This window comes from Antechinus flavipes, chromosome 4 (assembly GCF_016432865.1).
Source record: "Antechinus flavipes isolate AdamAnt ecotype Samford, QLD, Australia chromosome 4, AdamAnt_v2, whole genome shotgun sequence".
Taxonomy (NCBI): domain Eukaryota; kingdom Metazoa; phylum Chordata; class Mammalia; order Dasyuromorphia; family Dasyuridae; genus Antechinus; species Antechinus flavipes.
The window spans coordinates 93,151,355-93,175,891 of NC_067401.1; the positions used below are offsets into that span (position 1 = coordinate 93,151,355).

Here is a 24,537-nt window from a genome sequence, read left to right on the forward strand (position 1 = left end):
ATATGGTAACAGAGATGGATGGCTTTATGTCTGCAGAGGGTGCAGGATCAACAATCTAACTGGAGAAGTATATTAAAATGTGATGTAAACTAGAATTAAAAATTGATGAAATGGAGGAAAATGTCTGGAGTGCTAAAACCCTCACTTCTCCTATTTTAAAAAATACTCTTTTATATATACTCATCATGGATCTATGGCAGTATGAATATTTAACAAATCATTTAAATGATGATAAAATGAAAAATATTGGGGACATTATTATTGTTATTTATACAAAGAAACTTGTAAGATGTGATTTCAAATTGAATGGTTGTCTGCGTTTTTAAGTGGCTACCAATCATAATACCTTAGGAAACAGTGGATTCAAATTACTAATATATTAAGTTTGAATTAGCTCTATACCAGATCTTATAATTTTATTATTCAACCTAGGAAGACTTAAATGTAAAGAGTAGTTAGAGATAGGCATATTGTGAATGCTCAATAAATATTTTAATTTATTTATAACCATATTAATTTCTAATTACTTGGATTTTTACCAGTATATAAACTATAATCTAAGAAAATAATAGGCATCAAGTTAGTCATTTCAGCCATCAGTGAGCCAAGAAATAGTAAATGCCACCTTAGAGATCTAAAAATTTTCGAATTGACTTTATGTTAGATGAGCTAATTCTCAAAGAAGAAAGTAGATCTATCCTTATGAAAACTAAAAATAACCTGACTGGGAAAAATGAAGAAACATGAAACATTAAGCAAGGAATTAAATGTTCATTCTTCATAATGTTGTTAATGAAAAATTATAGGTTGAGGAAAACATAGAAGACAAAATACCTAAAAATAACATGTCCTTGTAAATGAGTTTATCACAATACAACATGATGTATCCAAATTACAGATCAAAATGAGACAAGATAAAGAAAATATTGTCATCATAAAATCTTAAATTTGAAATGTTAATAGTACTATTACTCCTGTTTTCACTAAACCCAGATTTTCTAAATAATTAAGAGCCCTCCCAAACAGGTTTGCCAAAAAGCTCCATGCACATTTAAACCTTAATGGCTTAGTTTGTGGACTTGAGAGAAACAATCTGTACATGATATCCAAAAGAATATTTAGTAAAGTTTGCCAAAACTATATATTTAGAGGCAGGTAGAATAGTAAAGAGAACCCTGGGACTTGGGGTCAGAATATCTGATTTTGCATATGGTTCCATCAATACATTAGTATAACTCTGGGCGAGTCTGAACTTTTCAGAGCTTTCAATTCTTCATTTATGAAATGGGAATACTAAGATATGCACAGACCACCTAACCAACCTGTGACATATCAAAGAAGCCAAAGAAACATAAAGTAAAAAGGTAAAGGACTATGTAAATATCTAAAATAAAACAAGGCTAGTTTGGGGATAAACAAAATGTGGCCAGATCTATAGAAAGATCTATAAAAAGAACAGAAATCCCAAATAACTGTGAGAAAAAAATTTAAACTGTTTTTGGTTGACATTTACAGATTATTTCAGATTAAAGTATTCATACAATGCATTATCAGAGATTATAATTTAAAATTAAATAAGAACATCAGAAAGAGAGGATCCTGTACAGTGGCACTAATTAGAATCAAATGAATAATTTGCCTTCCTCTCTATGTATTAAATGACTTTAGAACATAAAGTCTAATATTCTGAAATTTTGGTGTAAAAGACAGTTAAGGAATATAAATAATGAAGAAATTTAAAAATAATCAATATCTTAGGAACATATAATTAAGTCAAAATTAAATTTACTATTGGCAATAATTAACCACAAAGTGGTCCATCAGAAGATAGTAGTAGTATTGTTCAGAGGCTTCTGTTGCCAGAACACTAATGTGTAAGTAGAACTTTGAAAATTTTTTCCTGATCAAATGCCTTCTACATATAAAATTTGGTCCATTTAAATTTCTATGCAAACTGAAATATATATTCCACTGTAGCAAAAATAATCAAAACAGGAAGGTAACATCTTTTACTATTTTTCTATTATAAATAGAATTTAGAAAGAGAGGAATACTACATTTTTAGGCTTATCACAATTTTCTGAAGAGACAACACAACTTCTGAGAATTCTGATGAAAGAAAGCATCTAAGAATGAAGTAAAATTAAGATTAATGCAAATTTTGGTTTTTAACCTTTTTTCTGGTGTTAAAATAACAAGACAAACAAAAATACAAAGATATAATATTGAGCAAATGAGTTATATGAATAAAAAATATATTTGCTTAGGAATAATTGGGGCTCTGACAAATATAGGGTTTCAGGATTTTGTAAGAGTGGTAATACTGGTGAGGGAGAAACAAAGCAAGTGTAAGCTTTTACAGCAACTCAAGAACTTGGAAAGGAACATTATTATCATCTGATAAAATTATTCACATACTAAAAGTAAACATTGCATGACAGTCTTGAATGATTAGAATGCAAATATAGCTACAATTGGGATACCAAACTTAATAACATGATATGTATAATATTTATCACATTTACTTATCCTATTATTTATATATAAAAAAACAGTTAAAACTTCAATATCAAATGAAGAAGTTAGTGATTATTGAGTATAATTCAGACATCAGTGCCTTCCCTTTAATTAAGAATAGAGATGAGGCTTTAAACAGATATCTGGCCTGTGAAAAGAAGGGAGCAAAAAGGACATAGTAAGTGTTTGATAATTATTGAATTAACAATTCAAGTCAATAATCATTGAGGATATACAATGTATATAGATGGAATTTAAATTACTGGAAAAGTCTATTCAACTACATGAAAATTCTTGGCAAGATAATTTGTCTGTAGTAAAGTCCTAGTTACTTGATTTTTGCATTAGTTATATGAATGTGATTTGTCAAGGAGATTGTAATTAAATTAACCATACAAGAACCCTAATATTTTCCTCCAGAAATAAACACTACCTGGGTCTAATGCTTTGAAATAGTTTCAAAAAAATGAAACGAACATTTATATATATGAAATTTAAGTGGACCGATTAAGTGACTTAAGTCACTGAACACAAGTGATAATAATCAACTGTTATTCAGTTCTTTGATAAAATAATGTGAAGACTGGAGATTACAATTTTCCTAGTTCATATTGCTAGGCTTCCTCTAAAGTTTTAATCTGGGTTCTCAAAGACTATGTCAACAGAATAAAAATTCAACACCTCTGATCCAACCTGGAAAATTTAGCAGCAGGCTATGAATCATCATGGCAGCACAATCAGAAAGGCTTATTACCAGAAAGCTGGTCATCAGATAATCAATATAGTTGACTATAATTACTGATGGAGATTGTAAGGGATTAGATATGAGAGTTTGCCAACTATTTGAGTGGGAAAGTAACCACAATGACAAAATCAAAAACTTTTGAAATACTGAAGTAAATTATAAGCATGGTTGTAAAAGTTCATGTCCCTAATAATGATATATTCAGTAATCTAAATCTGCTTCTTTTCTAATACAGCTATGGTATTACATTAAAGACTGATAAGTAATATATTAGCTTTACAAAACTAGGGAATTTTGAAAAGATCTTAAATACTAGAGATTCTGTGAAAAGAAAAAGACAACAAAAGATAGACCAGATCTCCTTTCTATTCAATTCTGGATCTATCACAGATTTCTTGTGATTGCACAAATCAGTGCAGCCATAAAGCCACAGTAAATACAAAACAAAAATATTATAGGAGTACTACAGCACAAATTCTATTTATTTACATATATGACCATTGCAAAATACTGGGACCACTAAAAAAAAAACAAAAATAATGCTAAACAAGACAAAAATGAATAAAACAAAGCTTGCTGGTCTTTCAGCTAGTATGACAATCATTGCAAATCCTGAAAGAACAAAGAAAAAGAGAAAGGTTGGCACAAGAATTAAAAGAAATTAGAGTGTACAATGATAACTAAAGAATAACTTCATTTAAATAGATACTGAAAACACACATAAAAACTTTTACTCTTTAGGCGCTGTACAAGGCTGACATAAAGCTAAAAACAGGAACAAACAGACAGTTTTTAATAATTACCACGCTCATGGGTGATGACTGAGGAAAGGAGGACAAGACATTTATAGTAGTTGAAAGAAAAGGAAATGGGGAAAAAAGAAAAAAAGTTGAGTTTTATTCTTAAAAGTTTAAAGCAGATATAACATATACTCATTTCTGAACTAAAGGGAAAGAGTAAATACATTTAGTAACTCAAATGAATCATAAAAAAAATCTCCTGACATCAGAAGAACCATTCTTATTCTCAAAAAAATGTGTTATTAATGAATTTGACAGCATAAAATTAATTCTAACCTATATTCTGCTGACTAAGAAAGGGAAGACTTAGTTGAGGCCTGCACTGACTATTTCTTTTAGGTTTCTAAAATTATTGATATTGTTTAAAATGTTTAATTGAATTAGAGTATCAAACATTCTGGGTGATAATTTGTTGTGAAAAATAAAAATCTAAAGTTGATCCATTTTTCATGAGGAAAGTCAATGCTCCAAAATAACTTCCATGCTAGATTAAAACGGAAAATATCCTCCCAAAAGACAAGGGATCTACCTAATTGTTGTAGCTTGGTATGTTTCATCACCCATTTCAGACAATTTCAAACCAGAGAGGCACATCAGTGTTGCCGCTGATAACTATAGACATCCATAAAATGATATAGTATTTAATTTTAATTGATTGAAGATAATTTTAGGGAACTAGTATGGTATAGTACAGAGCAATTTGGACTCAGGGAAACTTGGGTTCAAGTCCTCCCTCAGACATTTACCAGCTCTGTGACCTTAGGAAATTACTGATCCTCTCTATGCTCCAATTTCCCATGCAATAAAGAACATGGACTTGATGGTTACCACAGCTCCTTTCAGCTCTAAAACTATCATCTTATGCCATAAATTGTGTTTTGGTTTCTAATTGATAATGAATGGAATTTGTACATTGAAATGCTGAATGGAAAATGAAGGCACAGTAGTTAATTTAATAGGTAGTATTGTTTAAACACATAAAATCTATGAACTTCAAAATAGAGTAAAAACAGGCAATAAATTCTTTTTTCTTCTTCCTAAATAGAATTATATAGAAACATATACATCGATCACACATAACAAAAAAGACGAAATTCGTTCTGATTTCAAGATCATTCCCTCCAAAAACCCAGTGATTCCAAACTAGAAAATTTGATGATGAAGCCTATTCAAATGTAAACAAAATTTTTTTAAAAAAGAATTTAATATAGATGAATTAGTTTTAAATCAGCACACAAAGTAAAATTAAAAAAATAAAATCATAATAATGATTTCTGGAGGAAAAATATCATACTAAATACCTTCTAAAATGAAAATGCAATTTTTCTCATCTTTAATTCTAAAATTTTTTACTATATATCATATATATAGTTAGTTAAATGAAGCTTATTGAAGCTAATGTAATCTCTTTATTTGTCATTTATTAAGAGAAATAACCTGGACTGTCTAAAATTGAATGACTCCACCTTTCTATCTTACAATTCCAGATTTATTAAGAGAAAACAACACAAAGAATGAGTCATAATAGATATGTTCATAGATAAATATTACATGAAATAGTAGAGGCACTTGAAAGTTAAAAAAACTTTCTTATTTTGGCAATCTGTGATTCAAAGAATCTAACATCACTTTCTCTGGCATATATAACATCAGCTTTGCAAAGTAATGTTCACATTTGCATTAATTTGGCCATTAAGTATGGGTTTTCTCCCAGAGTGCTCTCTGGCCCTAAGAGCTTCAAGGGAGGTATGAATTCACAAAGTTACAAAGTTAACTTTGTGAATCTCCTACACTTGTGAACTCCAATGAGTACTTAAATACTTCTTGCTTATATGAGCTCTCTAAAGGTGTGACACTAGCATTGTATCAATTAGTTCTACTTAGTACCTTGTTTCAGGTTCTGGTCCAAAACATCTCCTTGTAAGATCAGAGCAATAATCTATCAACTCTAATGAGTTAGCAGTTTGTAAAGATTCCAACAATTAAGGAATTTGCATTATAGGTTTATAGTGTATAGTATGCTGATTATAGTGCAAGAAAGCATTAAACTATATTTTCTAATTTTAATGTAGTTAAAAATAATCCTGAGTTTCTTTCTCATTGCAGACCCTTAAATATACTATGCTATTTCTTGATGTATTCCTAAACATTCAAATAATAAAATATTTCCTGGACAGTGGGACAGAAGCATTCATCCTTTGAGATTCTCCTGTAGCTTTACAAGTACCCCGAACTATAGTATTTTTTTTTGGATTTTCTCCATTACCTAGATCATTAACAGGTCACTCAGAAAATGTCTAGTACAAAAAAGAGTTGAACTACAAATAGAATTGAAATATAAGAAAAAAGCATACACACCACACACACACGCGTGCGCGTGCGTGCCAAATATAGATTAGCCATTTATCATCATTTTTATTAAGGCATCTGCTTTTTGAGGATTGACTTCATGAAATAACCTATATAATTTCAGTGAATTGTAAAAAAAAAAATCATTAGAAAAATTTTGTTTTCTTTCGATCTGTGAATACCTGATCCTTCCTCTGTCACCATTCCAAGTCCTTCTGCTTTGTTTTGTCTCTCAAATGCATTGAGGTCAAGAACACTGAAACAACAATAATAAAAATGGACAGAAATCTTTAGAAAATCTATAATGAAATATGATTTCAATATAAATATTGATGTATGAAAGAATTCAATTCAATGAACATTATATATCAAGTTCTTTCGAAATATAAGGAACTATGTCTACCTACTATAGATGCAAAGGTTAAAAAAAAAAGTTCCTACCTTTAAGAATATATAATCTGCTTAGGGTGTGGTTACAGTCATACCTTACTCTTTCCACCCATCGAATTTAAACTTGTTTTTCCTTAAACGATCTTAAAGTCATCCTTGAAATTTGACTGGCTGCAGGGACCTAAAAATTGAAGCTGCTAATATCGCTTCATGATCTATGAGAATAAAACAGTTATAAGGAGCTCCATGTACCATCTCTTATCCTGGTGGACAATGGGCAACTCGGGCAAAGGAGCTTTGCTTAGCTTAATCAATTTAATCAACCTCATTGCATACCCCCTTTTGATGTCCTTCTCATGCTATGCTTAAGTAAATCTCTGTTAATGGTTGAATGTCCTATGAGTGTCTCATTTTGTTCTAATACTGATCCTAAATTTCCAGGAGGTTGGCTTGAGTTAGGCCCAGCACAGAAATATGCAGCTGAATGAAGATGGTGGGGAAACATCACCAGTTATTTTGACTGGGTCCACGACAAATTGATGTAATATGATCTCAGCAGGACACTCATTGCAGCAAGGCAATTCTTTTACAATTTCCTATTTGAATTACTATCTCACTTTTTTTCTAAATCTTTATATCCCATGGCTCTCCCTCCTATTCTCTCAGGTGAGATCCTTGTTTTATATTTCATTGAAAAAACCAATCCCATTCATTGAAAGGTCTACTTTTCCCCTCCTCATTTCACATCACTATCACTTTCCACATTATCACTTCATTTGACTCATATGAAAAGTTGGTGCTTTTTGTCAAGGCAAATCCCTGCACATGAGAAAGGAATCCCATTCTATTACATCTTCTTTAGCAGTTTGTCATCTCTAACATTTCCACTTCTCCACTAATCTTTATTTTCTCTGTCTACTGGCTGCTTCCTTGCTGCAGAGAAACATTCATATGTCTTCCCCATCCTCAAAACCCTTTATTTGACCTGTCCATTCTCACTCTTTTTGTTCTCATGGCTAACCCTGAGAAGGCCATGTACATTCAGAGCCTGCACATCCTTTCCTCTTACTCTCTTCCGTCCAGTCTATGATGTTATACGTCAACTGAAAAGCTTCTTTCCAAATTTATCATTGCTTTCTTGTTGCCATACTCAATGATCTTTTCTCAATTTTCATTCTTTTTGACCTCTTTGCAACCTCTAATTCTGTTGATCTCCTTCTCCTTCATATTCTCTGAGTTGTCATGACAATGTTCTCTTTTGGCTCTACTTCTACCAGGTGAATGACTCAACTGGTCTCTTTTACTGGATCTTGCTAACTATGATGATTTCTTCAAGATTCTGAGTTAGGTCATCTTTTCTTCTTCCTCTGTGCTATTTCACTTGATGATTTCTTCAACTACTCTGGATCCAGTGATTAATAATTCTATGTAGATGACTCTCAGTTTTATTTATTCAGTCCACTCTCAACCCTCACCTCCAACCTTACATCTTCAACTCTATATCAGACATCATGAATTAGGTATTTTGTTGACATTTTAAACTTCCCATATTCAAAATTAAACTATTATCTTTCCCTTTGACCCCACAGACCTCCTCCATTCCTAACTTCCTTATTAATCTTGAAAATACTAACAACCTTGGAGAGTGGCTGAATAGGTTATAGTATGAATGTTCTATATTCTTTATTCTATTATTCTATAAAAAGCAATCAGCAGGATGATTTCAGAAAGACCTGGAGAAACTCTTATGGACTGGTGTTGAGTGAAGTCAGCTGAACCAAGAAAACATTGTACATAGCAACAAGAAGATTATGTGATTATCAATTCTGATAGTCATGACTCTTTTCAACATTGACCTGATTCAGGACAATTCCAATAGACTTGTGATAAAGAGAGCCACCTGTATCCAGAAATCGCAACATAGTATTTTCACCTTTTTTTGCTGTTGTTTGCTTGCTTGCATATTTTTTCCTTTTTGATCTGATTTTTCTTGTACAGTATGATAAATGTGAAAACATATAGAAGAACTGCACATGTTTAATATATATTGGATTACTTGCTGTCTAGAGGAGGGGAGCGGGGCAAGGGAAGGAGATAAATTTGGAATACAAGATTCCTTGGAATCCAATTCCAAAGGTGAATGATTTTTGCATGAATTTTAAAAATAAAAAGCTATTATTTAAAAAAATACTGACAACTTAGGTGTCATCTTCTACTCTTCATGCTCTAACTCTCAACTCCCATATTCAATCAGTTGTCCAAATCCTGTAGATTTTACCTTCTTAATATCTCCAGTTAATGTTCCCTTCTTTTTTCTGACACAGCCACCACTCTGTTATAGACCCTTACCTTATGCTTGGATTACTGCAATAGAACTTCATTAGTCTCTCTGACTCAAGTCCTTCCCCACTCCAGTTTAGCATCTTCCTAAAGCACAGGTCTATTCATTATTGAAAAAGCTTCAATGGCTCTCAATTTCTTTCTTCTTATCTCTGCTTTCTGGCTTCTTTGTTTCCTTGCTTCTCCAAATCTTAGTTAAAAATTCTATTTTATGCAAAAACCTTCTTATCATCCTTAATGTTTATGTCTTCCATCTGGGATTATCTCCAATTTATCTCATTTTGTTTATACATAATTATTTAAATATGATTTTAGCACAATGCTACACACATTATAGGAGTTTAATAAATGCCTGTTGACTTACTGATATGTCAATATGATAAATTATGATAAATGTATATTACAAAATGGAATGTGATAGAGAAAAAGGAAATTATATGTTAAGCGCTCAAAGGAAATTTGAAATTGAGAGATCATTTTCAATTCATTTTCATAAGATTAAAGGAAAATAATGATAATCATCATGGTCTAAAGTTATTCTTTTACTAAACAATGAACAAGAAAACTCATTATTCACTAAGCCATTTTCTGACAATATTTTTAGTGGACATGTATTCTGCTAAACAAAGTGATATAAATCCTAGTTTATTGTCAGAATTGTTAAAATGAGTCCATTCTGTCCCTCTGTTAATCATAATTGGGTGAGTTCCCCCAGACTGTTCTGCTAATTTAGGATGATATGAAGCTCAAGTTTAAAGTTAATTGATCTATTCAGTCTCCCACCTTTGAGACATCCTTGATGGGAACTCAATTTCCCAGACTGTCTGGCTAGAATCTTTAAAGACAATCATAACATCTCAATATACAACCTTGTCACTGCCTAGATTCCATTTTTATTTCCTCCTCCTCCTCCCTCTCAACCACAATTCCTTCCTCATTCCTCCCTTCACTCCTCAGTGGTTCTCAAGCTTTTGTTTTCAGTATCTTTATCCTATTAAAAATTATTGAGGATCTCTCCAAAGCGTTTTTGTTTATCCAGATTATATTTATAGGCATTTACCATATTGGAAATAAAAACTATTTTTGAATTTGTAGACCATCTAAAAGGGTTTCAGAGATCCCCGGGATTCTCTAGACCATATTTTGAGAACCACTGCTAGATCTTGCCCCCCCACATTCCATTGACTTTCCTGAACTATAAAAGTCATGTCCCTCCAAATCAAGTTGCTCAATCACCTATGACTCTGTCTTGCTTAGTTGTGGTTGGTCTGAGCCTATGTACTATTCATATAATAAAATAGCAAATCTTTGTGAATGGGAAAAATTTAGTGAAGACCTCTCATGGAAAGTGGCTTCAACCTATGCCTTAATTGTGATTTGAGAATCTGCAATAACAAACTGAGCTATAGCTAAAAAGCTACAGGTGTGCAACTGTCTTGCATGAACATTTTCCCTCTTGTTCCCCAGTACTTTTCTAAAATACTTCTAAAGGTGATATCTTTGGGAAATCAGGTAACAGAAGTCTCTCATCTAAGAATATTTGTTTGTATAGCAATTCTCTAGGGAAATATGAATTGAGTTTGTTATTCTTTTATTTCTGGAATAGATCTCCATATTTAGAGTTTAAGCCTGGACTCCCCCAGACAATTGCAGAAAAGGTTGGGGGGAAAGCTTCTGCATTGAGGGTCTATTTAATCTTGTGCTTTACAATTTGCATTTTGCACTCCTCTACTGATATCCTGTCTGTTGGGAGTTGCCCTTTCTCATGATATCATAATAAATCCTTTTTTGCCTTTTTTTTTTTTTTTAAACCTCAAGTCTCTAATTTTAATTTGGGTAAGGGTCATTGTTCCACCCAATTTTGGGGGACTCATCCAAAATATTTTCTGTTTGTGAAAGTTTTCTCCCATATGGTATCCTTGGGCAGGTGCCTTCCAAAGAGTTCTCTGGTGATCTTTGGACATGGCTCAGAAACTGCTGCTCAGGTAAACTCCCAAAGAGAAACACTCAGAGAAAGTAAAAATGGAAGTGGACTAGCAAAGTTAAAGGATTAATTCAGTTTAGGAGATAAGCCATCTGAGAAAAGTTTGAAAAGAGGATAAGAAACTGTGAACCTTGAGAAAGGAACACCCCTGGTAGAGAAAGCAAATGGTAAGGCAGGGAGAGATCTTAAGTAATTTAAGAGGACTTCCCCTTTGCCAAGAACTGCTGAGCTGCCTGGGTGACTCAATTGGGATTGGGAGAATTTAAGTGGTTAAAGAAAGTACATAAAAGGCTCCTATTTCCATTGATATTGGGGAATTCTAAGTGGTTCAAATCTGTAAAGATTCTCCCATTTTCCTTTGTTAAGATGAGATGAGTACTTCATCACAATCTAAGATAGCTGGCTCTAAAAAACTATCTAGTGTTCAGGTAAAATGGCCTTTTAGGAAGAATTGGGATGAAATACCAAAATGTGTAGGGATCAAATATTGTTATTTTAATGGGCAGGTCTCCTGCTCACTGAGAAGAATAGTTGATCCCCAAGGTCTGGGTATAAATTTGTCTCCAGAACTTCCTTCCTCCCTTCCACTTCAAAGGTCTTCTAAGAAGGGTAGCAGGGGAGGGGACTTGATTGATTTAAAAAAGCAGTTTATGTTTGTATGTGTGAGAGAGCCTGTGTTTTGTCTTCTATGTGTCTCTTAGTCAACCAAATGACAAAGGAAAAAAATCTGGCTATTTGAGATTTTTGAAAAACCTGCTTGTTTTGTACATAATTGAACTTAAGTAAATAGTTTTTAGCTTGAGAGAGGAAGAACTAGTTCTGAGGGAAAGTTTTTAACTGTCATACAACAAAAAGAAAAAAAAAATTAACATATTTCTGAGGATCTAGAAGTGGTCAATTTAGGTCTGCAGAAATAGTTAAAGTTTCAGAAGTGCAGAAACATTTTAGCAGATTCTGCAATTTTTAAGACTATGTTTTAAGTTGCTTGGCACTATTTTTCAGTCAACTAAGTAGAATTAGTCTACTGTATTTTTAAGTAGACCTAATTTACATGACTAAAAGCCTTCTGAGAGTTTGAATTTGAGGCTTATAGAAAAACTTCAAAAGGAAAAACAAACAATACTCTCTCTGGGATTTTCCCAGCCTCTCTCTCTTGGAGAGGGTTATAGAATCTGTCCTGCCTAGGCTGGTAACCTTAGCTGGCGTGGATTCTTCTGGGGTTTGTGCGGGTACCCCAACATCTTTGATATGGCCCCTAGCATTTCTAGCATGGAGGGTGGACTAGTCATTGGGCCATAGACCTGCAGCAGAACACCCAGATCCAAATTCCTCCAATCCTCTCCTCCCTCAGGGTCTTAAAGCCCGGTAGACAGACTGGAAAGGGCAGTTTTCTGCCATCTTAAATCATGGGGCTATATGTGTTTAAATTGAAATTCTGATTCTAAAATTGTATGAGATAATTACTATTAACTCGTATGTACTAAAATAGTGAACTTGTCTATTCTGGCATAAGATTTTAGAAATATATGTGCATTAATACTGAAATATTGCTACTAGAAATTTAAGCATATATTTGATTTGATTTTAAGTTAACAAATTTTGGTTCTCTGATAACTTACCTAAAGAGGTTTTATGTTTGTATCTCCTAATTAGACCATGTTGCTTTCTAAATTGTATATCATATGACCTAAGGGTAGCTAGATGATTCAGTGAATAGAGTACAGGCCCTGGAGTCAGGAGTTCAAATCCAGCCTCAGACACTTAATACTTACTAGCTGTGTTACCCAGGGCAAGTTACCCAATTGCCTGGCAAAAACAAAAACAAAAATTGTATGAACTCTCCTTTACCATTTTATCAATCTAGTTGGATATGTGGTATAATTTTTTGTGAAACTTGGTTCAAAGTTATTTAGATATTATCTATATTCTGAATTTTAAAGTTTGTCTTGCTTTCTTCCTTTAACAAAGAAATAAAAGCAATTTGAGATATAGGGATATGTATAACTGTATAACATATAGTTATCTTAAAAGTATGTAATATATCTAAAGATAAATAAGAGAGTTTTGAGGAGATATCATTCCAGAGGAGGGAGCTGGGCTCCAAAATATTCAAATTAGATTTTAATGAAATAACACCAATAGTGGAAGCTTTCCGGAGCTCTGCTGCTTTAAGAGGGGTTAGTAGAATAATACTGGAACAAATTGTAGCTAAATATAGATTGATAGAGAATATTGATTCTGATAAAGAAACAAATAATGGGGAGGGATTGCAAATTGAGTGGCAATTTCATACACCTGGGCATCTGCCTTCATTAGGGAAAATGGAAAGAATCAATCAGATTCTTAAGAAACAGATTACTAAATTGATGTTAGAGATTAAATTACCTTGAACCAAATGCTTGCCTATTGTATTATTAAAAAACTATAACTATCCCCAGAAGTAATCTGGGACTTTCCCTATATGAAACTGGTTTATTTTATTTGGGAGGGAAAAGGAAAATACCATATATTGAAACAAAGGATAAATTTTTAAGGAATTCTGTACTGGCAGTGTCCTCATCCCTTTTAGCCCTTAGGAAACAAGGATTGCTGGCCCAGACAACACCTTTGGAGTTTGTAATTTCAGAAGAATGGGTATTTACTAAGTCCTGGAAAAAGCAGAGTGGGAAGGACCTTACCAAGTGCTATAGATGACTGAGATTTCAGTCTGAAGGCTGAGAACACCAGGATTAAAAGATCTGTGGAGGAACCTCTAGAATTTATAACCTCTAAAACTGATTTTTCAATGAGGAATGTTTTGGTGGGAGAAGAGATTAATTGTGTTTAGATTAATTTTTAATACTGGTATTGTACCTGTTATTTGTATTTCCAGAAAAGTTATAGAGATTCCTTGATTGAAAGAAGTTGAATTAACATTTTTTAGGATGAACAAATTATTAATATCAATTCTGATGGGGTTCTTTAATGTAAGATTAGGACAGCATATTCTATATTCTATGTGAATCATTTTAAATTGAATCATTTTAAAGCTGTTCCCATTGTTTAGGGAGAGTCTTTAAGATGCTCAATAACATAAAATGTTGAATTTAAAATCCATCTACGTAGATATGAAGATAAGCTGTGAATTTTTTAGGATAAATCTCTTACAGTTACCAATGTAAATAGGTATGGTCAATATTTATTTAGGATATGTGATCCTTGAGACTTAAATTCATCTGAAACTTTGAAGGATGAGACTTGCTATTTGAGACAAAATCTCTTGGGACTGTAGCTTATGTTATGTGGAATTTTGAATTCAGATATGATTGTCTGATAGATCATCAAGTCGGTAAGCTATTCAGGAGAATTTGATACTGAATTGTTCCAGGTGAAAGTTAGTGTTTGAGCAAGAGTTGGGAAGACAACCTTGACCTCTGCGTAAGAGGTGATCCTTCTGACTCAGTTTCCCAGTGGTGCTCCTTTGAATAAGAACCCATCTGATTATTCCTGAGTCTGGCTAAAAGGTGAAATAGTTATTGCATACACTTAGCTAAGAATGTTTTATCCTGTGATGTATGTGCTTGCAGGCTGAGGCCTGAAGGACCAGTTTTGATGCTATTATAATCATGTCCCTGCTTTTTCCTTTTATAACAAATTTCTATAATCAGGGCAAGTGTTCAGTAGAAGCTATGAGCACAATTCAATGTAAGATCTTGCGATTTCCTATCTGAAAGTATGTGGTCTTAATATTCTAAATAACTAAGTGAGTATTTGGTCTAGTCATTTATCTGTTGCTAGATGTATATGGTTTGTTTCTTTTAGTAATTTTTATTGTTGCTGACTTTCCTGATAGACATCTTGTTATGCCACAGTTCTCTTTAACTGTCCTGACTCAGTTTCCCTGTCTCATTTTCCTTAACTGTTCTGTCTCTGACCCAGTAAAACTAAGGATTATTTGCTCTCGGGTTATGAATTAGCAAGATAAAAGAGTAGATCTCCTGACTCTTTTAAGGGATTTACAATATTCCTTTAGAATATTCCAAGATCAACTCATGATATCTTTACTTCTTTGTCTCTGGAATTTTTAGGTTTTATGGCTTCCCCTCCCTGATAAAAAAAACTTTCCCTCCCTTTCTCTTCTTTGTCTCCAAAAAGGTATTTAAGAAGTTGGGGTTTTTCCATTCATTGCTGGAGTATGGCGGCTGGCAGTTGTATGCTGGACGCTGGATTCTTTGGGTCCTCCAGCCCTGGGACCAATATGGATTCCTTGGTCCCAGTATACTTATCTCTGTCTGACTGGATAATCTGAGACAAGAGTCCTGTCCAGTCAATCTTACTCTCCCATTAATAAAATATTAAAAACTCTCTAATCTCTCTCCTGCCTCAGTTTCTCCGGCATTACAATTTGGAGGTTCCACCGAGATAATAGAAACTGAGAACTGGATTAGAGATTAGAGACCTCTCGGTCTCCACCTAGGCCTGAGGGGGGCTCAGGATCTGGGTCTGCTCCTTGAGAAAAGACCAGCACTCTGGCTACCCCAGAGACTCCTAGGAAAAGGAAGCGGTTCTTCAGCCTCAGTCCGGCCTACAGTGGACAACGAAATCGATTCGGCATTTGATTCGGCATTCGGAAGAGTAAGTCTATCTGGGTACCTTTTGGGGTACCATCTGGTTTTGGTTCTGGTTCTGGTCTGTTCTGTTGCTAGCAACCTGTGGTCTCAGAATAAATACCGACGGGTTTAAAAATTCTGAGACGGGTATTTTCTGGGACGCTGGAAAATATCCTCTGGGTATATGTTTGCTTAATGTTGTAACTGTGTAGTCTGTATGATATATGTTCTATGTTCTGTGTGGTTTGTCTGTTATGTTGTTGGTTGGAAAACAACGTTGCAACTGTGCATAGTAAATTGGAGCTCCATGTTTGTTTGTGTGTGTCTGTGTTAAAAGTTAAAATAAGCTTGTAAGAGATAAGGATTCAGCCTCTGTGTTGCAGGCTTAGAAAATATCAAGAAGTTTGGAAAATCTTTCTCTCTCTTCTGTCTCTGGCTGACTGCAGCAGCCTGTGAGAAAAGGGAGAGAAAGGAAGAAAAAAAAAAAAAAAAGGGAAAAAAAATAGATTAAAAGGGATTTGAAAGTTCGGAAACTTCTAATATATATATATAGAAGAGCAGGTGCTAACATTTAAAGGAAAGACATTTGAATGGAATATCTAGGCATTCCCTGTGAAGGCAGAGAAAAGCACTAAATGGGCTTCCTTGGAAGTTCACAGAAGCCCCTTTGGATTCTGGAATGGGAAAAGGGAATTCAAGGTGAAACATACCTCTCTCTGGGGGTGGAGGTCCTGGAAACAGCCCCTAGTCTGTTTGCTGATTTAAGAGCTTTGTTAAGTTTTAAGAACAATGATTAAGAAATTTGGGAATTAGTTGTTTGAAAAATTTGCTAGTGATTTTAAATTTTTTTTAAGGAAAAGCCTAGTAGAGTAAAGAGCAATAAAATTCAAGCTTAGCCTGGCCTGGGCAATAAAAAACTCTGGAGATAAGATGCTAATAGCTGTTAGAAGAAATGTGGTGGAAAAGAAAAAACTTTTAAAAACAGCTGTATTAGTTTGATTCAGTTTGTTACCTTCTGAAATTTGTTAACATAAGTTATACTTTAAATCCAGCTCTGCTGGACAGTATGGGTTTTGTGGAGGTTTGGGTTATTCACTATAGGGTGAATCTTACAGGTTTTTGAAGGGAAAAGGAAAGAGGAATGCAGGTCATTTAGGAAGGACTGATTTGTAAGGGAAATTAAAGGTTCGCATGGTGTTAGGAAGGTGAAAGAAAGACTTTTGGGAGTAGGTGAAGAGGTGGGGGAAGGAGCCTCCCACTCCCACTGCCTTCTGCTACTTTACCAAAGGAGCATCTGGGAAGGAAAGTTCTTTAAGGAGATTGTTTAAGTATGTAGTCAGGGGGAAAGAGAGAGTTGGAAATGGGTGGATTTGGGAAGAAACCTGATATTGGGAAACTGATGGGTTAAATCTTGAAAAGGATTCCCATGTAGGAAATTGAGTGGGGAACCCGAGGGAAGTTTTTTTTTTTTCCTAGGGGTCAGGAGTGGGGGAAGGGTGGCCACGTGGAATCCTCTCCTCCCCTCTCCTCTCTAAGTATGTTCCTGCCATTTTTTTTTCTTATCTGATTGCGGCAGTGCAGCAAAGTGTGATTTTTAAGGACATGCTTACTTTTATAGATTGAATATTTGTTTCTTGATACATAAATTTTTTTTTTGGTTAAAAGAAAATGGTCATAAATGTGATCCATACTTTGGTCCGAGTATTTCTAAAATTTTAATTGCTATGTTAAAAAAAAAAAAAAAACCTTCTTGAATTCTTTTATGTGGAATTGGGTCTTTTGTATAAAGTTTAAATTGATTGTATTGGGTCATTCTGAGGTTATTTAAAGGGCCTCTGGACATAAGTTTTTTTTCTTTGTCCTTTTGAAAATGTTTGTTATGGACAATATGCAATTTGGGATGTTTTTCTATGTATTGGGTATTTTAAAAGCAAACTGATTTGTATGTATAATGTTCACTCATGTAACATCTACCTAGATATGATAATTGTTCTAAGTTGTGAACTTACTGAGACGAAATTTCTTTCTGTTATTACTATAAGGTTATGGTAACTCTTTGTTTAAGATTTATCAGAAATTTGATTAATGACATTTGTTATTGGAGGTAAAAGTTTTTGGGCTTAGAGTTAATTAGCTAATGCTATTTGGGAGTTTTAAAGCTCCACCCTGTGACAGTTACTGGGACAATTGATTGATAAGCTGTTAAAACTCAACTGCTTATGTTATGTTATGTTATAGTTATGTTCTTGCATTTTTCCTTCTGTAACTGATCTCTCTGATCAGAGCAATGTCAATGGAACTGTTAATGCAATTCAATTATGTCAAGCCTTGCTATTTTCAGTCTGGCTATATGTAATCATTGTATCCTAAATGCTTGGGCAATTGAGTATTTCGCCTGGTCATCCGTCTGTTACTGGATATTTGTGTTTTGTTCCTTTAAGGTTTCTGCATCGATAAGTGGACAATTAACAAGGGTCTGTAACACTGCACCCATTTGCTTGGCCTGTAAAGCAAACTCGTCTCTTCACATAGGAAACTGATGGCCAATCCATTTTGGCCTCCTCATGTTTTGCAACAGTTTGGTGAACTGAGTCTTTCTATCTGAGACTGATCTAATCTTTATGTGTTAGATTTGTGTTTGTTCTAGATTTTGGTCAAATTACAGATATTGGCTTGCTTCTGGAACCTGGATCAGCTTTGATCAGCCTTGACTGTCAGCATGATGCACCCACTCTGCAAGGAATGAGAGCCTCCTATCACTTCACAGCCTGAAGCAGCAGTTTTAAAATGAGACCATGGACTGGACCCTGCATCGAGTGTACTTTGGACTGATATGAGGGACCTTGGGAATGATTGATGACTGACTGTTAAACCTTGCCTGGATCATCTATTACTGTGTGTTTAAGATTTGATATGGATTTGTTAAAATTGTGTAATTATTGCTGATATGTTTTTAGGCCTTTTTAGGAAATGCTACTGTATTAGTCTGTTATGTTTAGGGATTTTGATTTGCTCTTGGGATTTATATGGGGAGTGGTCATTTGATAATTCCTTTCCGTGAGGAAAAAAAAAGGGGGAGGTAGAGATAGAACATTGGGGAAACTGGTATATTTTTTTCAAAATACCTGAAAGAATGGGAACCCCTAGCTTCCTATTCACTTTGCCTTAGGCATCTCTGCTCCACCCCTTACCTCACTAGTTCAGATTGAATGTGGATGCTTTCGTTTTAGAATCCCTTATTTTGTTAAAATTTCCCTGGCAGACTCAGTTTTGGGGATTATTTTTTTAGAAAAGTTTTAGAAATCAGACACCTGTCGTGACACTGGCAGTCTCTCTGATCTGTTTTTCCATTCCTGTAACCCCAGTTCATTAAGTATTTCAGGATTTCAAAGGACCTTGAAGTTTGGCTTGAGGCACCTAAAAAGTTTGGAGTTTGCCTGCCTTGATGGTCTAACTGTGCATTATCTGCTCAGAAATCTGTATTCTAATAGCAGTCCTGTTTCTCTGGGTGGGGACGGGTGGAGCTACTACAACCCTCATCCTTCCCCCATGGAGAGGGCTGCCTCTCTGACTGGGCCTTGGACCCTGCTGCTTTGTAAGCAGAGACTGAGTTAAGTGCACAAATGATCACAGACCTAACTATCCATCTCAAACTGGATTCTCTGGCTGAGATGGTGCTCCAGAACTATAGAGGACCTGACATGCTTGCAACAAGGGAGCCTTTGTACAGCTGTTAACTCTGGGGTTATCAGGGAGAGACTTGCTCTTGCCATATGAGTCCTTTTTTCTAGTTTTATTTTTGGCTCATTTGCTTTACATAAGGTAGGTCAAAGACCTCCTGGGTATCTAGAGGAAGGTGCTAAGATTCAAAGATTTGAATATTTAAGAGAAAGAGTGTGGAATGTTATGCCACAGTTCTCTTTAACTGTCCCATCTCAGTTTCCTTAACTGTTCTGTCTCTGACCCAGTAAAACTAAGGATTATTTGCTCTCGGGTTATGAATTAGCAAGATAAAAGAGTAGATCTCTTGACTCTTTTAGGGATTTACAATATTCCTTTAGAATATTCCAAGATCAACCCATGATATCTTTACTTCTTTGTCTCTGGAATTTTTAGGTTTTATGGCTTCCCCTCCCTGATAAAAAAAACTTTCCCTCCCTTTCTCTTCTTTGTCTCCAAAAAGGTATTTAAGAAGTTGGGGTTTTTCCATTCATTGCTGCAGTATGGCGGCTGGCAGTTGTATGCTGGACGCTGGATTCTTTGGGTCCTCCAGCCCTGGGACCAATATGGATTCCTTGGTCCCAGTATACTTATCTCTGTCTGACTGGATAATCTGAGACAAGAGTCCTGATCAGTCAATCTTACTCTCCCATTAATAAAATATTAAAAACTCTCTAATCTCTCTCCTGCCTCAGTTTCTCCGGCATTACAATCTTTATTTGTGAAGAGTTACCTACCCTAATAACTGGAAACACAAATGTTTGGGGTGATAAGATGGTCCCAGATGGGATTTGGGGGCATAGAACCCCAAACAGTATACTGAATACCCTCATTAGGTTCCAGGCCATGGTCAAAATAATTACTACCCAGATGACAAAAACACTGTATTTGTTAGCAGACCAGGCCACTCAGTCTAGATTGGTATTAGACTTATTGGCTGAAGAAGGTAGAGTTTGTGGGAAATTAAATTGTTGCTATATGAAAATTGATGATAATGGACAGGTAGTGAAGGAAATTGCCAAAGACATCAGAAAATTGGTCCATGTCTCATTCCAGACCTGGTCCTCACCGACGGTGTGAAGTTTGTCACCAAATGACTGAAGGCACTAGAAGCTGGGGCTTGGTTATGTGAAGAGTTCATGATCGCCATTCTCTTTGGCAAAGGGTAGATTCATTTTGGGGAATAGGTTACAGACAATATGAAGGGATGGTAAATATGAAATAGAGGTGGAAGAACATATGTAAGACAAGTTCCTCATTAGAATTCACAATTTCCCAGGAAAAAGGGAGCATCCCATGAGGTGAGGCATACCCCTAGCTGGTAGACTAAATCTTGAAAAGGACTCAGCACCCTAAAAGAGTTGTAAGGAGGAGAAATTCAGTTAGGGGGACATACTATGTGGTATGGGGGAAGGGAAAAGATACCACAAGGCAGAATGCTGTGGTGGGCTGACCCAGAGAAGGTGGCAACATAGGATGGCCCACAAGTAGGTTTTAAAGGGAAAATATATAGGGAAAATTTAACCTCAGGAACGTGACTAGGCTTTTCACAGAGGAAAGACTGAACAACTTGAAAGGGGAAGTTCAGTTAGACTTGGAGTATTAAAGGATGAGAATGTTCCCCAGGAGAGGAAAAAAAGGACAAACCAGGTCCAAAGGGATTGGAGACTGAAAACAAGATGGTTGAGGAAATGTATCAAGGATGGCATGAGAAGTCTTCAAAGATTTTTAAATAAAGAGGAGGGACTAAATGGGATAAACTGAAGATCTTTCATGGAAATGTGGCTTCGACTTATGCCATATTTGTGACTTGAGAGTCTGTACTAACAAGTTGAGCTATAGCTAAAAGCTGCAGGTGTTCTGTTTTCTTGGATGAATATTTCCCTCCTGTTTCCCCCTGCCTCTTAATTAGCATTTAAATACTTCTTTTGAAGGTGATGGCTTTGGGAATTCAGGTAACAGAAATCTCTTATCTGCTTGTATAGCAGTTCTCTAGGGAAATTTGAATTAAGAGTTTGTTATTTATTTTTTTGTTTCTGGGATAGATTTCCACATTTGAAATGTATGCCTGAATTCCCCAAACAATAGAAAAGTTGGAGGATGAGCTGAGGTTTCTGCATTTAAGGTCTATTTAATCTTGTGTTTTGCAGTTTGCTCTTTGCACTCCTCTACTGACATCTTGTCTATTGAGAGTTGCAGTTTCTTGTGAGATTATAATAAATCTTTGTTGTTGTTTTTTACACCTTGAGAGTCTCTGATTTTAATTTGGATAAGGGAATGCATGTCTTGTCGTGTCCTGAACTGAATCTCTATTATATTATATTATATTATACTATTTTTTTTCAACTTCTTTTCTTGAGACTAGGAATTATCTTGATATATCAATTGATATATATCAATTTTTGTTTTCAGAGGGCCTAGCATTGTGCCTGGCACATAGTAGGAGCTCTAAAAATATTTACTAACACAGATCATGATCGATTTTGTTTCACAATATTTAGTTACATGGGAGATTTTATTTGACTAGTGACAATTGGTGAGTATTGAGAATAATGCACAAAAAAGAAAAAAGTCAAACAACATCAAAAATTACACATAATTACAATGTTCAGAAAGAGTAACACAAACAGGTAGGACAATGCTATTAATTAGATGTTAAATCTTATAAAATTTTAAAGAATCCAAACTATATAAAACTCTTCATAATTTTATAGATAGTTATCTTTTATGCTCTTCATAGGTGTAACAAAATATTCATATTTGTCATGTATATAACAAAAAATAATTTTTTAAAAGCATAAACACCTGATTCAAGGACTGAACCCTCCCTACTGCTAGCCCTCAAATGTGTTCCAATCTGCCAATCAGAACTTATGTTTTACTACTTTCCTTCACATTAGACTGACTTACTAGTTTTCTTTTGAATCAAAAGTACATGAAATAAATTTAGTTTCTGTTTTTTGACACACACTTTTAAAATATTTCAGGAAAAATAATGATTGATTGAAGGAAGGTATTTTCTTACCTACATGACTGCATCAGACCAGCAAGGCTCTGAAAGAAGCCCACATCCTTTTTCTCTTTGAGGTAGTCAAGCATTTTCTACAGTAAATACATAAACCACTTACTCAATGAGATAAAATAAAATTTTTGATTATTTGAACAATGTAGATGAATATGCATTGCATATGAATAATATTAATATTTTTGAAATGAAATAATATTGGTTATAACGCTTAAACTATGTTTTCATCCCAATTTACTATCACATTGCATAGGGAAATTATACATAATATATTTCAGCTACTACAATTTTATAAGATCATTCTATGAAAAACAGATGCACTCAAAAATTATGAACAACTCTTCCACAAGGATAAAGATTCATCATATCTGTTAATTTCTTGGGAGAATTACAGTCACTAAGAACCTGAGGTTGAATTCTAGCTTTGCAATATAATACCTATATAATCTAATGTGCAAGTCACTTGATCTCTATTATCTATAGCATCTTTAGCTATAAAATGAAAGGGCAGGATTAACCTAGATTTAAGCATCCTTCAAGATCTAAATCTATGTTATGACAATAAATAAGAAAGTAATAATTCTTTGTGTCCTAAATAATGTTAGGTCAAACAATCTTAGTGGACCTAAGTATGACCATCTACACAGTTACTTAATGTTTGTTAATTAGTCATTAAGTAGAAATCTTCCTCCAGCAATGAAGATTTTATACAAAGTCCCTTGTGGTATAAGACCACTAACTAGGCCTAGAGGACAAAGAAATGTTTCTTAACTACTTAATGATATAATAAGATTGTAGAATCTTAATCTCTAGAATTAAAGAACATACTAGATTAGATAAATCTCTCAGGGTGCCTCACAAACTACATTCCTGTGACTCTACATTCTCTGTAGGAAGTCCTCCAAATAACAGAACACAAGGCTGTCAATTAAATCTATACAACTAAATATATAACACAGAAATGATGAGGCATTATCTTTATTAAAACTGAGGAGATGATACCACAGGATCATGGAAGCATTTACCTATAGGTAAAAGGAACTTCAGAAGAAAAAAGAAAGGGCTTGAATGCTGTATGGGAGTATAAGAAAGGAAATAAAAAAGAATGCTATAATCTATGAAACATAAACACAGTGAAAATTTCCATGGTGATTCCTTTGCAAGGTGGAGAAGATTTTCCTGAAAGTCAGCTACTAAAGAACTCTTAAATCCCTCAGTTCTTAAAGAAGAGCATATAAATGTTTGTAAACCAACTTTTTCAGGCTCTCTGAAGTTTTACAATTTAACTTTGATTAGTCAGCAAGCATTTATAAAGAGTTTACTATTTGACAGGTACCATGCTAAAGACTGAAGATATAAAAAATGGTTAAAAGAGTATCTGCCCTCCAAGAACTCACATTCTAAAGAGGTAAATAACATGTAATTAACAGAGTAGATGGAAAGTAATTTGAGAGGTTAAGGTCCTAATGGAGAAATAGATAAAGAGATAATAGGAAAAGACCTGCTTACAGAAAGTGAAATTTGAGCTGTGAATCAAGATCTGAATGAAGCCAGGAAAACTAAGAGGCAGAGGTGAAGAGGGAGAATATTCAAGGCAAGGGAGACAGTCAAAGAAAAGACACAGAAATGTATTATTTTCTGCCTTAAATAGCAGAGTTCAGTGGCTGTATGATGGCATCTATACAGGATAGTAAAAAGAACAAAAAGTAGTAAAGAACCAGATCTCTGACAGAAATAGATTTTTTTTTCCAATTTAAAGTATTTTATTTTACTTTAATTACTTTAAATTGCCATAATCAATTCTAATCAGATTTCTCCCTTTAAAAAACAGTTTAAAATACAACACAGCATATAATATTTTTAAAATACAGGTATTGAGGTCTTTTATCAGTCATTTTTTGCCACATCCAAAGATCTAAATCTTTCATGTCACAAAATCAATTTTAAAACCATGTCTAACAATATATTTATGCTATACTTAATCACCTCTCTGCCATAAGAAAAAATATATATTTTGTAATATTTTCTCTAGAATATTTAATTTTTTTAATTAATAATTTTGATTTGTTTTGTTATCT

The 24,537-nt window shown here is 34.3% G+C and overlaps 1 protein-coding gene across 1 annotated transcript in view; it reads right to left on the reverse strand.

Moving 5' to 3' along the window:
- Positions 1-24,537, reverse strand: part of RYR2 (ryanodine receptor 2) — a 522,738-nt gene that overhangs the window by 89,808 nt on the left and 408,393 nt on the right. The window contains exons 85-86 of the mRNA XM_051996568.1: positions 22,460-22,536; positions 6,594-6,667 (exon numbers count right to left, since the gene is read on the reverse strand). Coding sequence (XP_051852528.1) covers positions 6,594-6,667; positions 22,460-22,536 — 151 coding nt within the window. The remainder of the gene's footprint in view (positions 1-6,593; positions 6,668-22,459; positions 22,537-24,537) is intronic.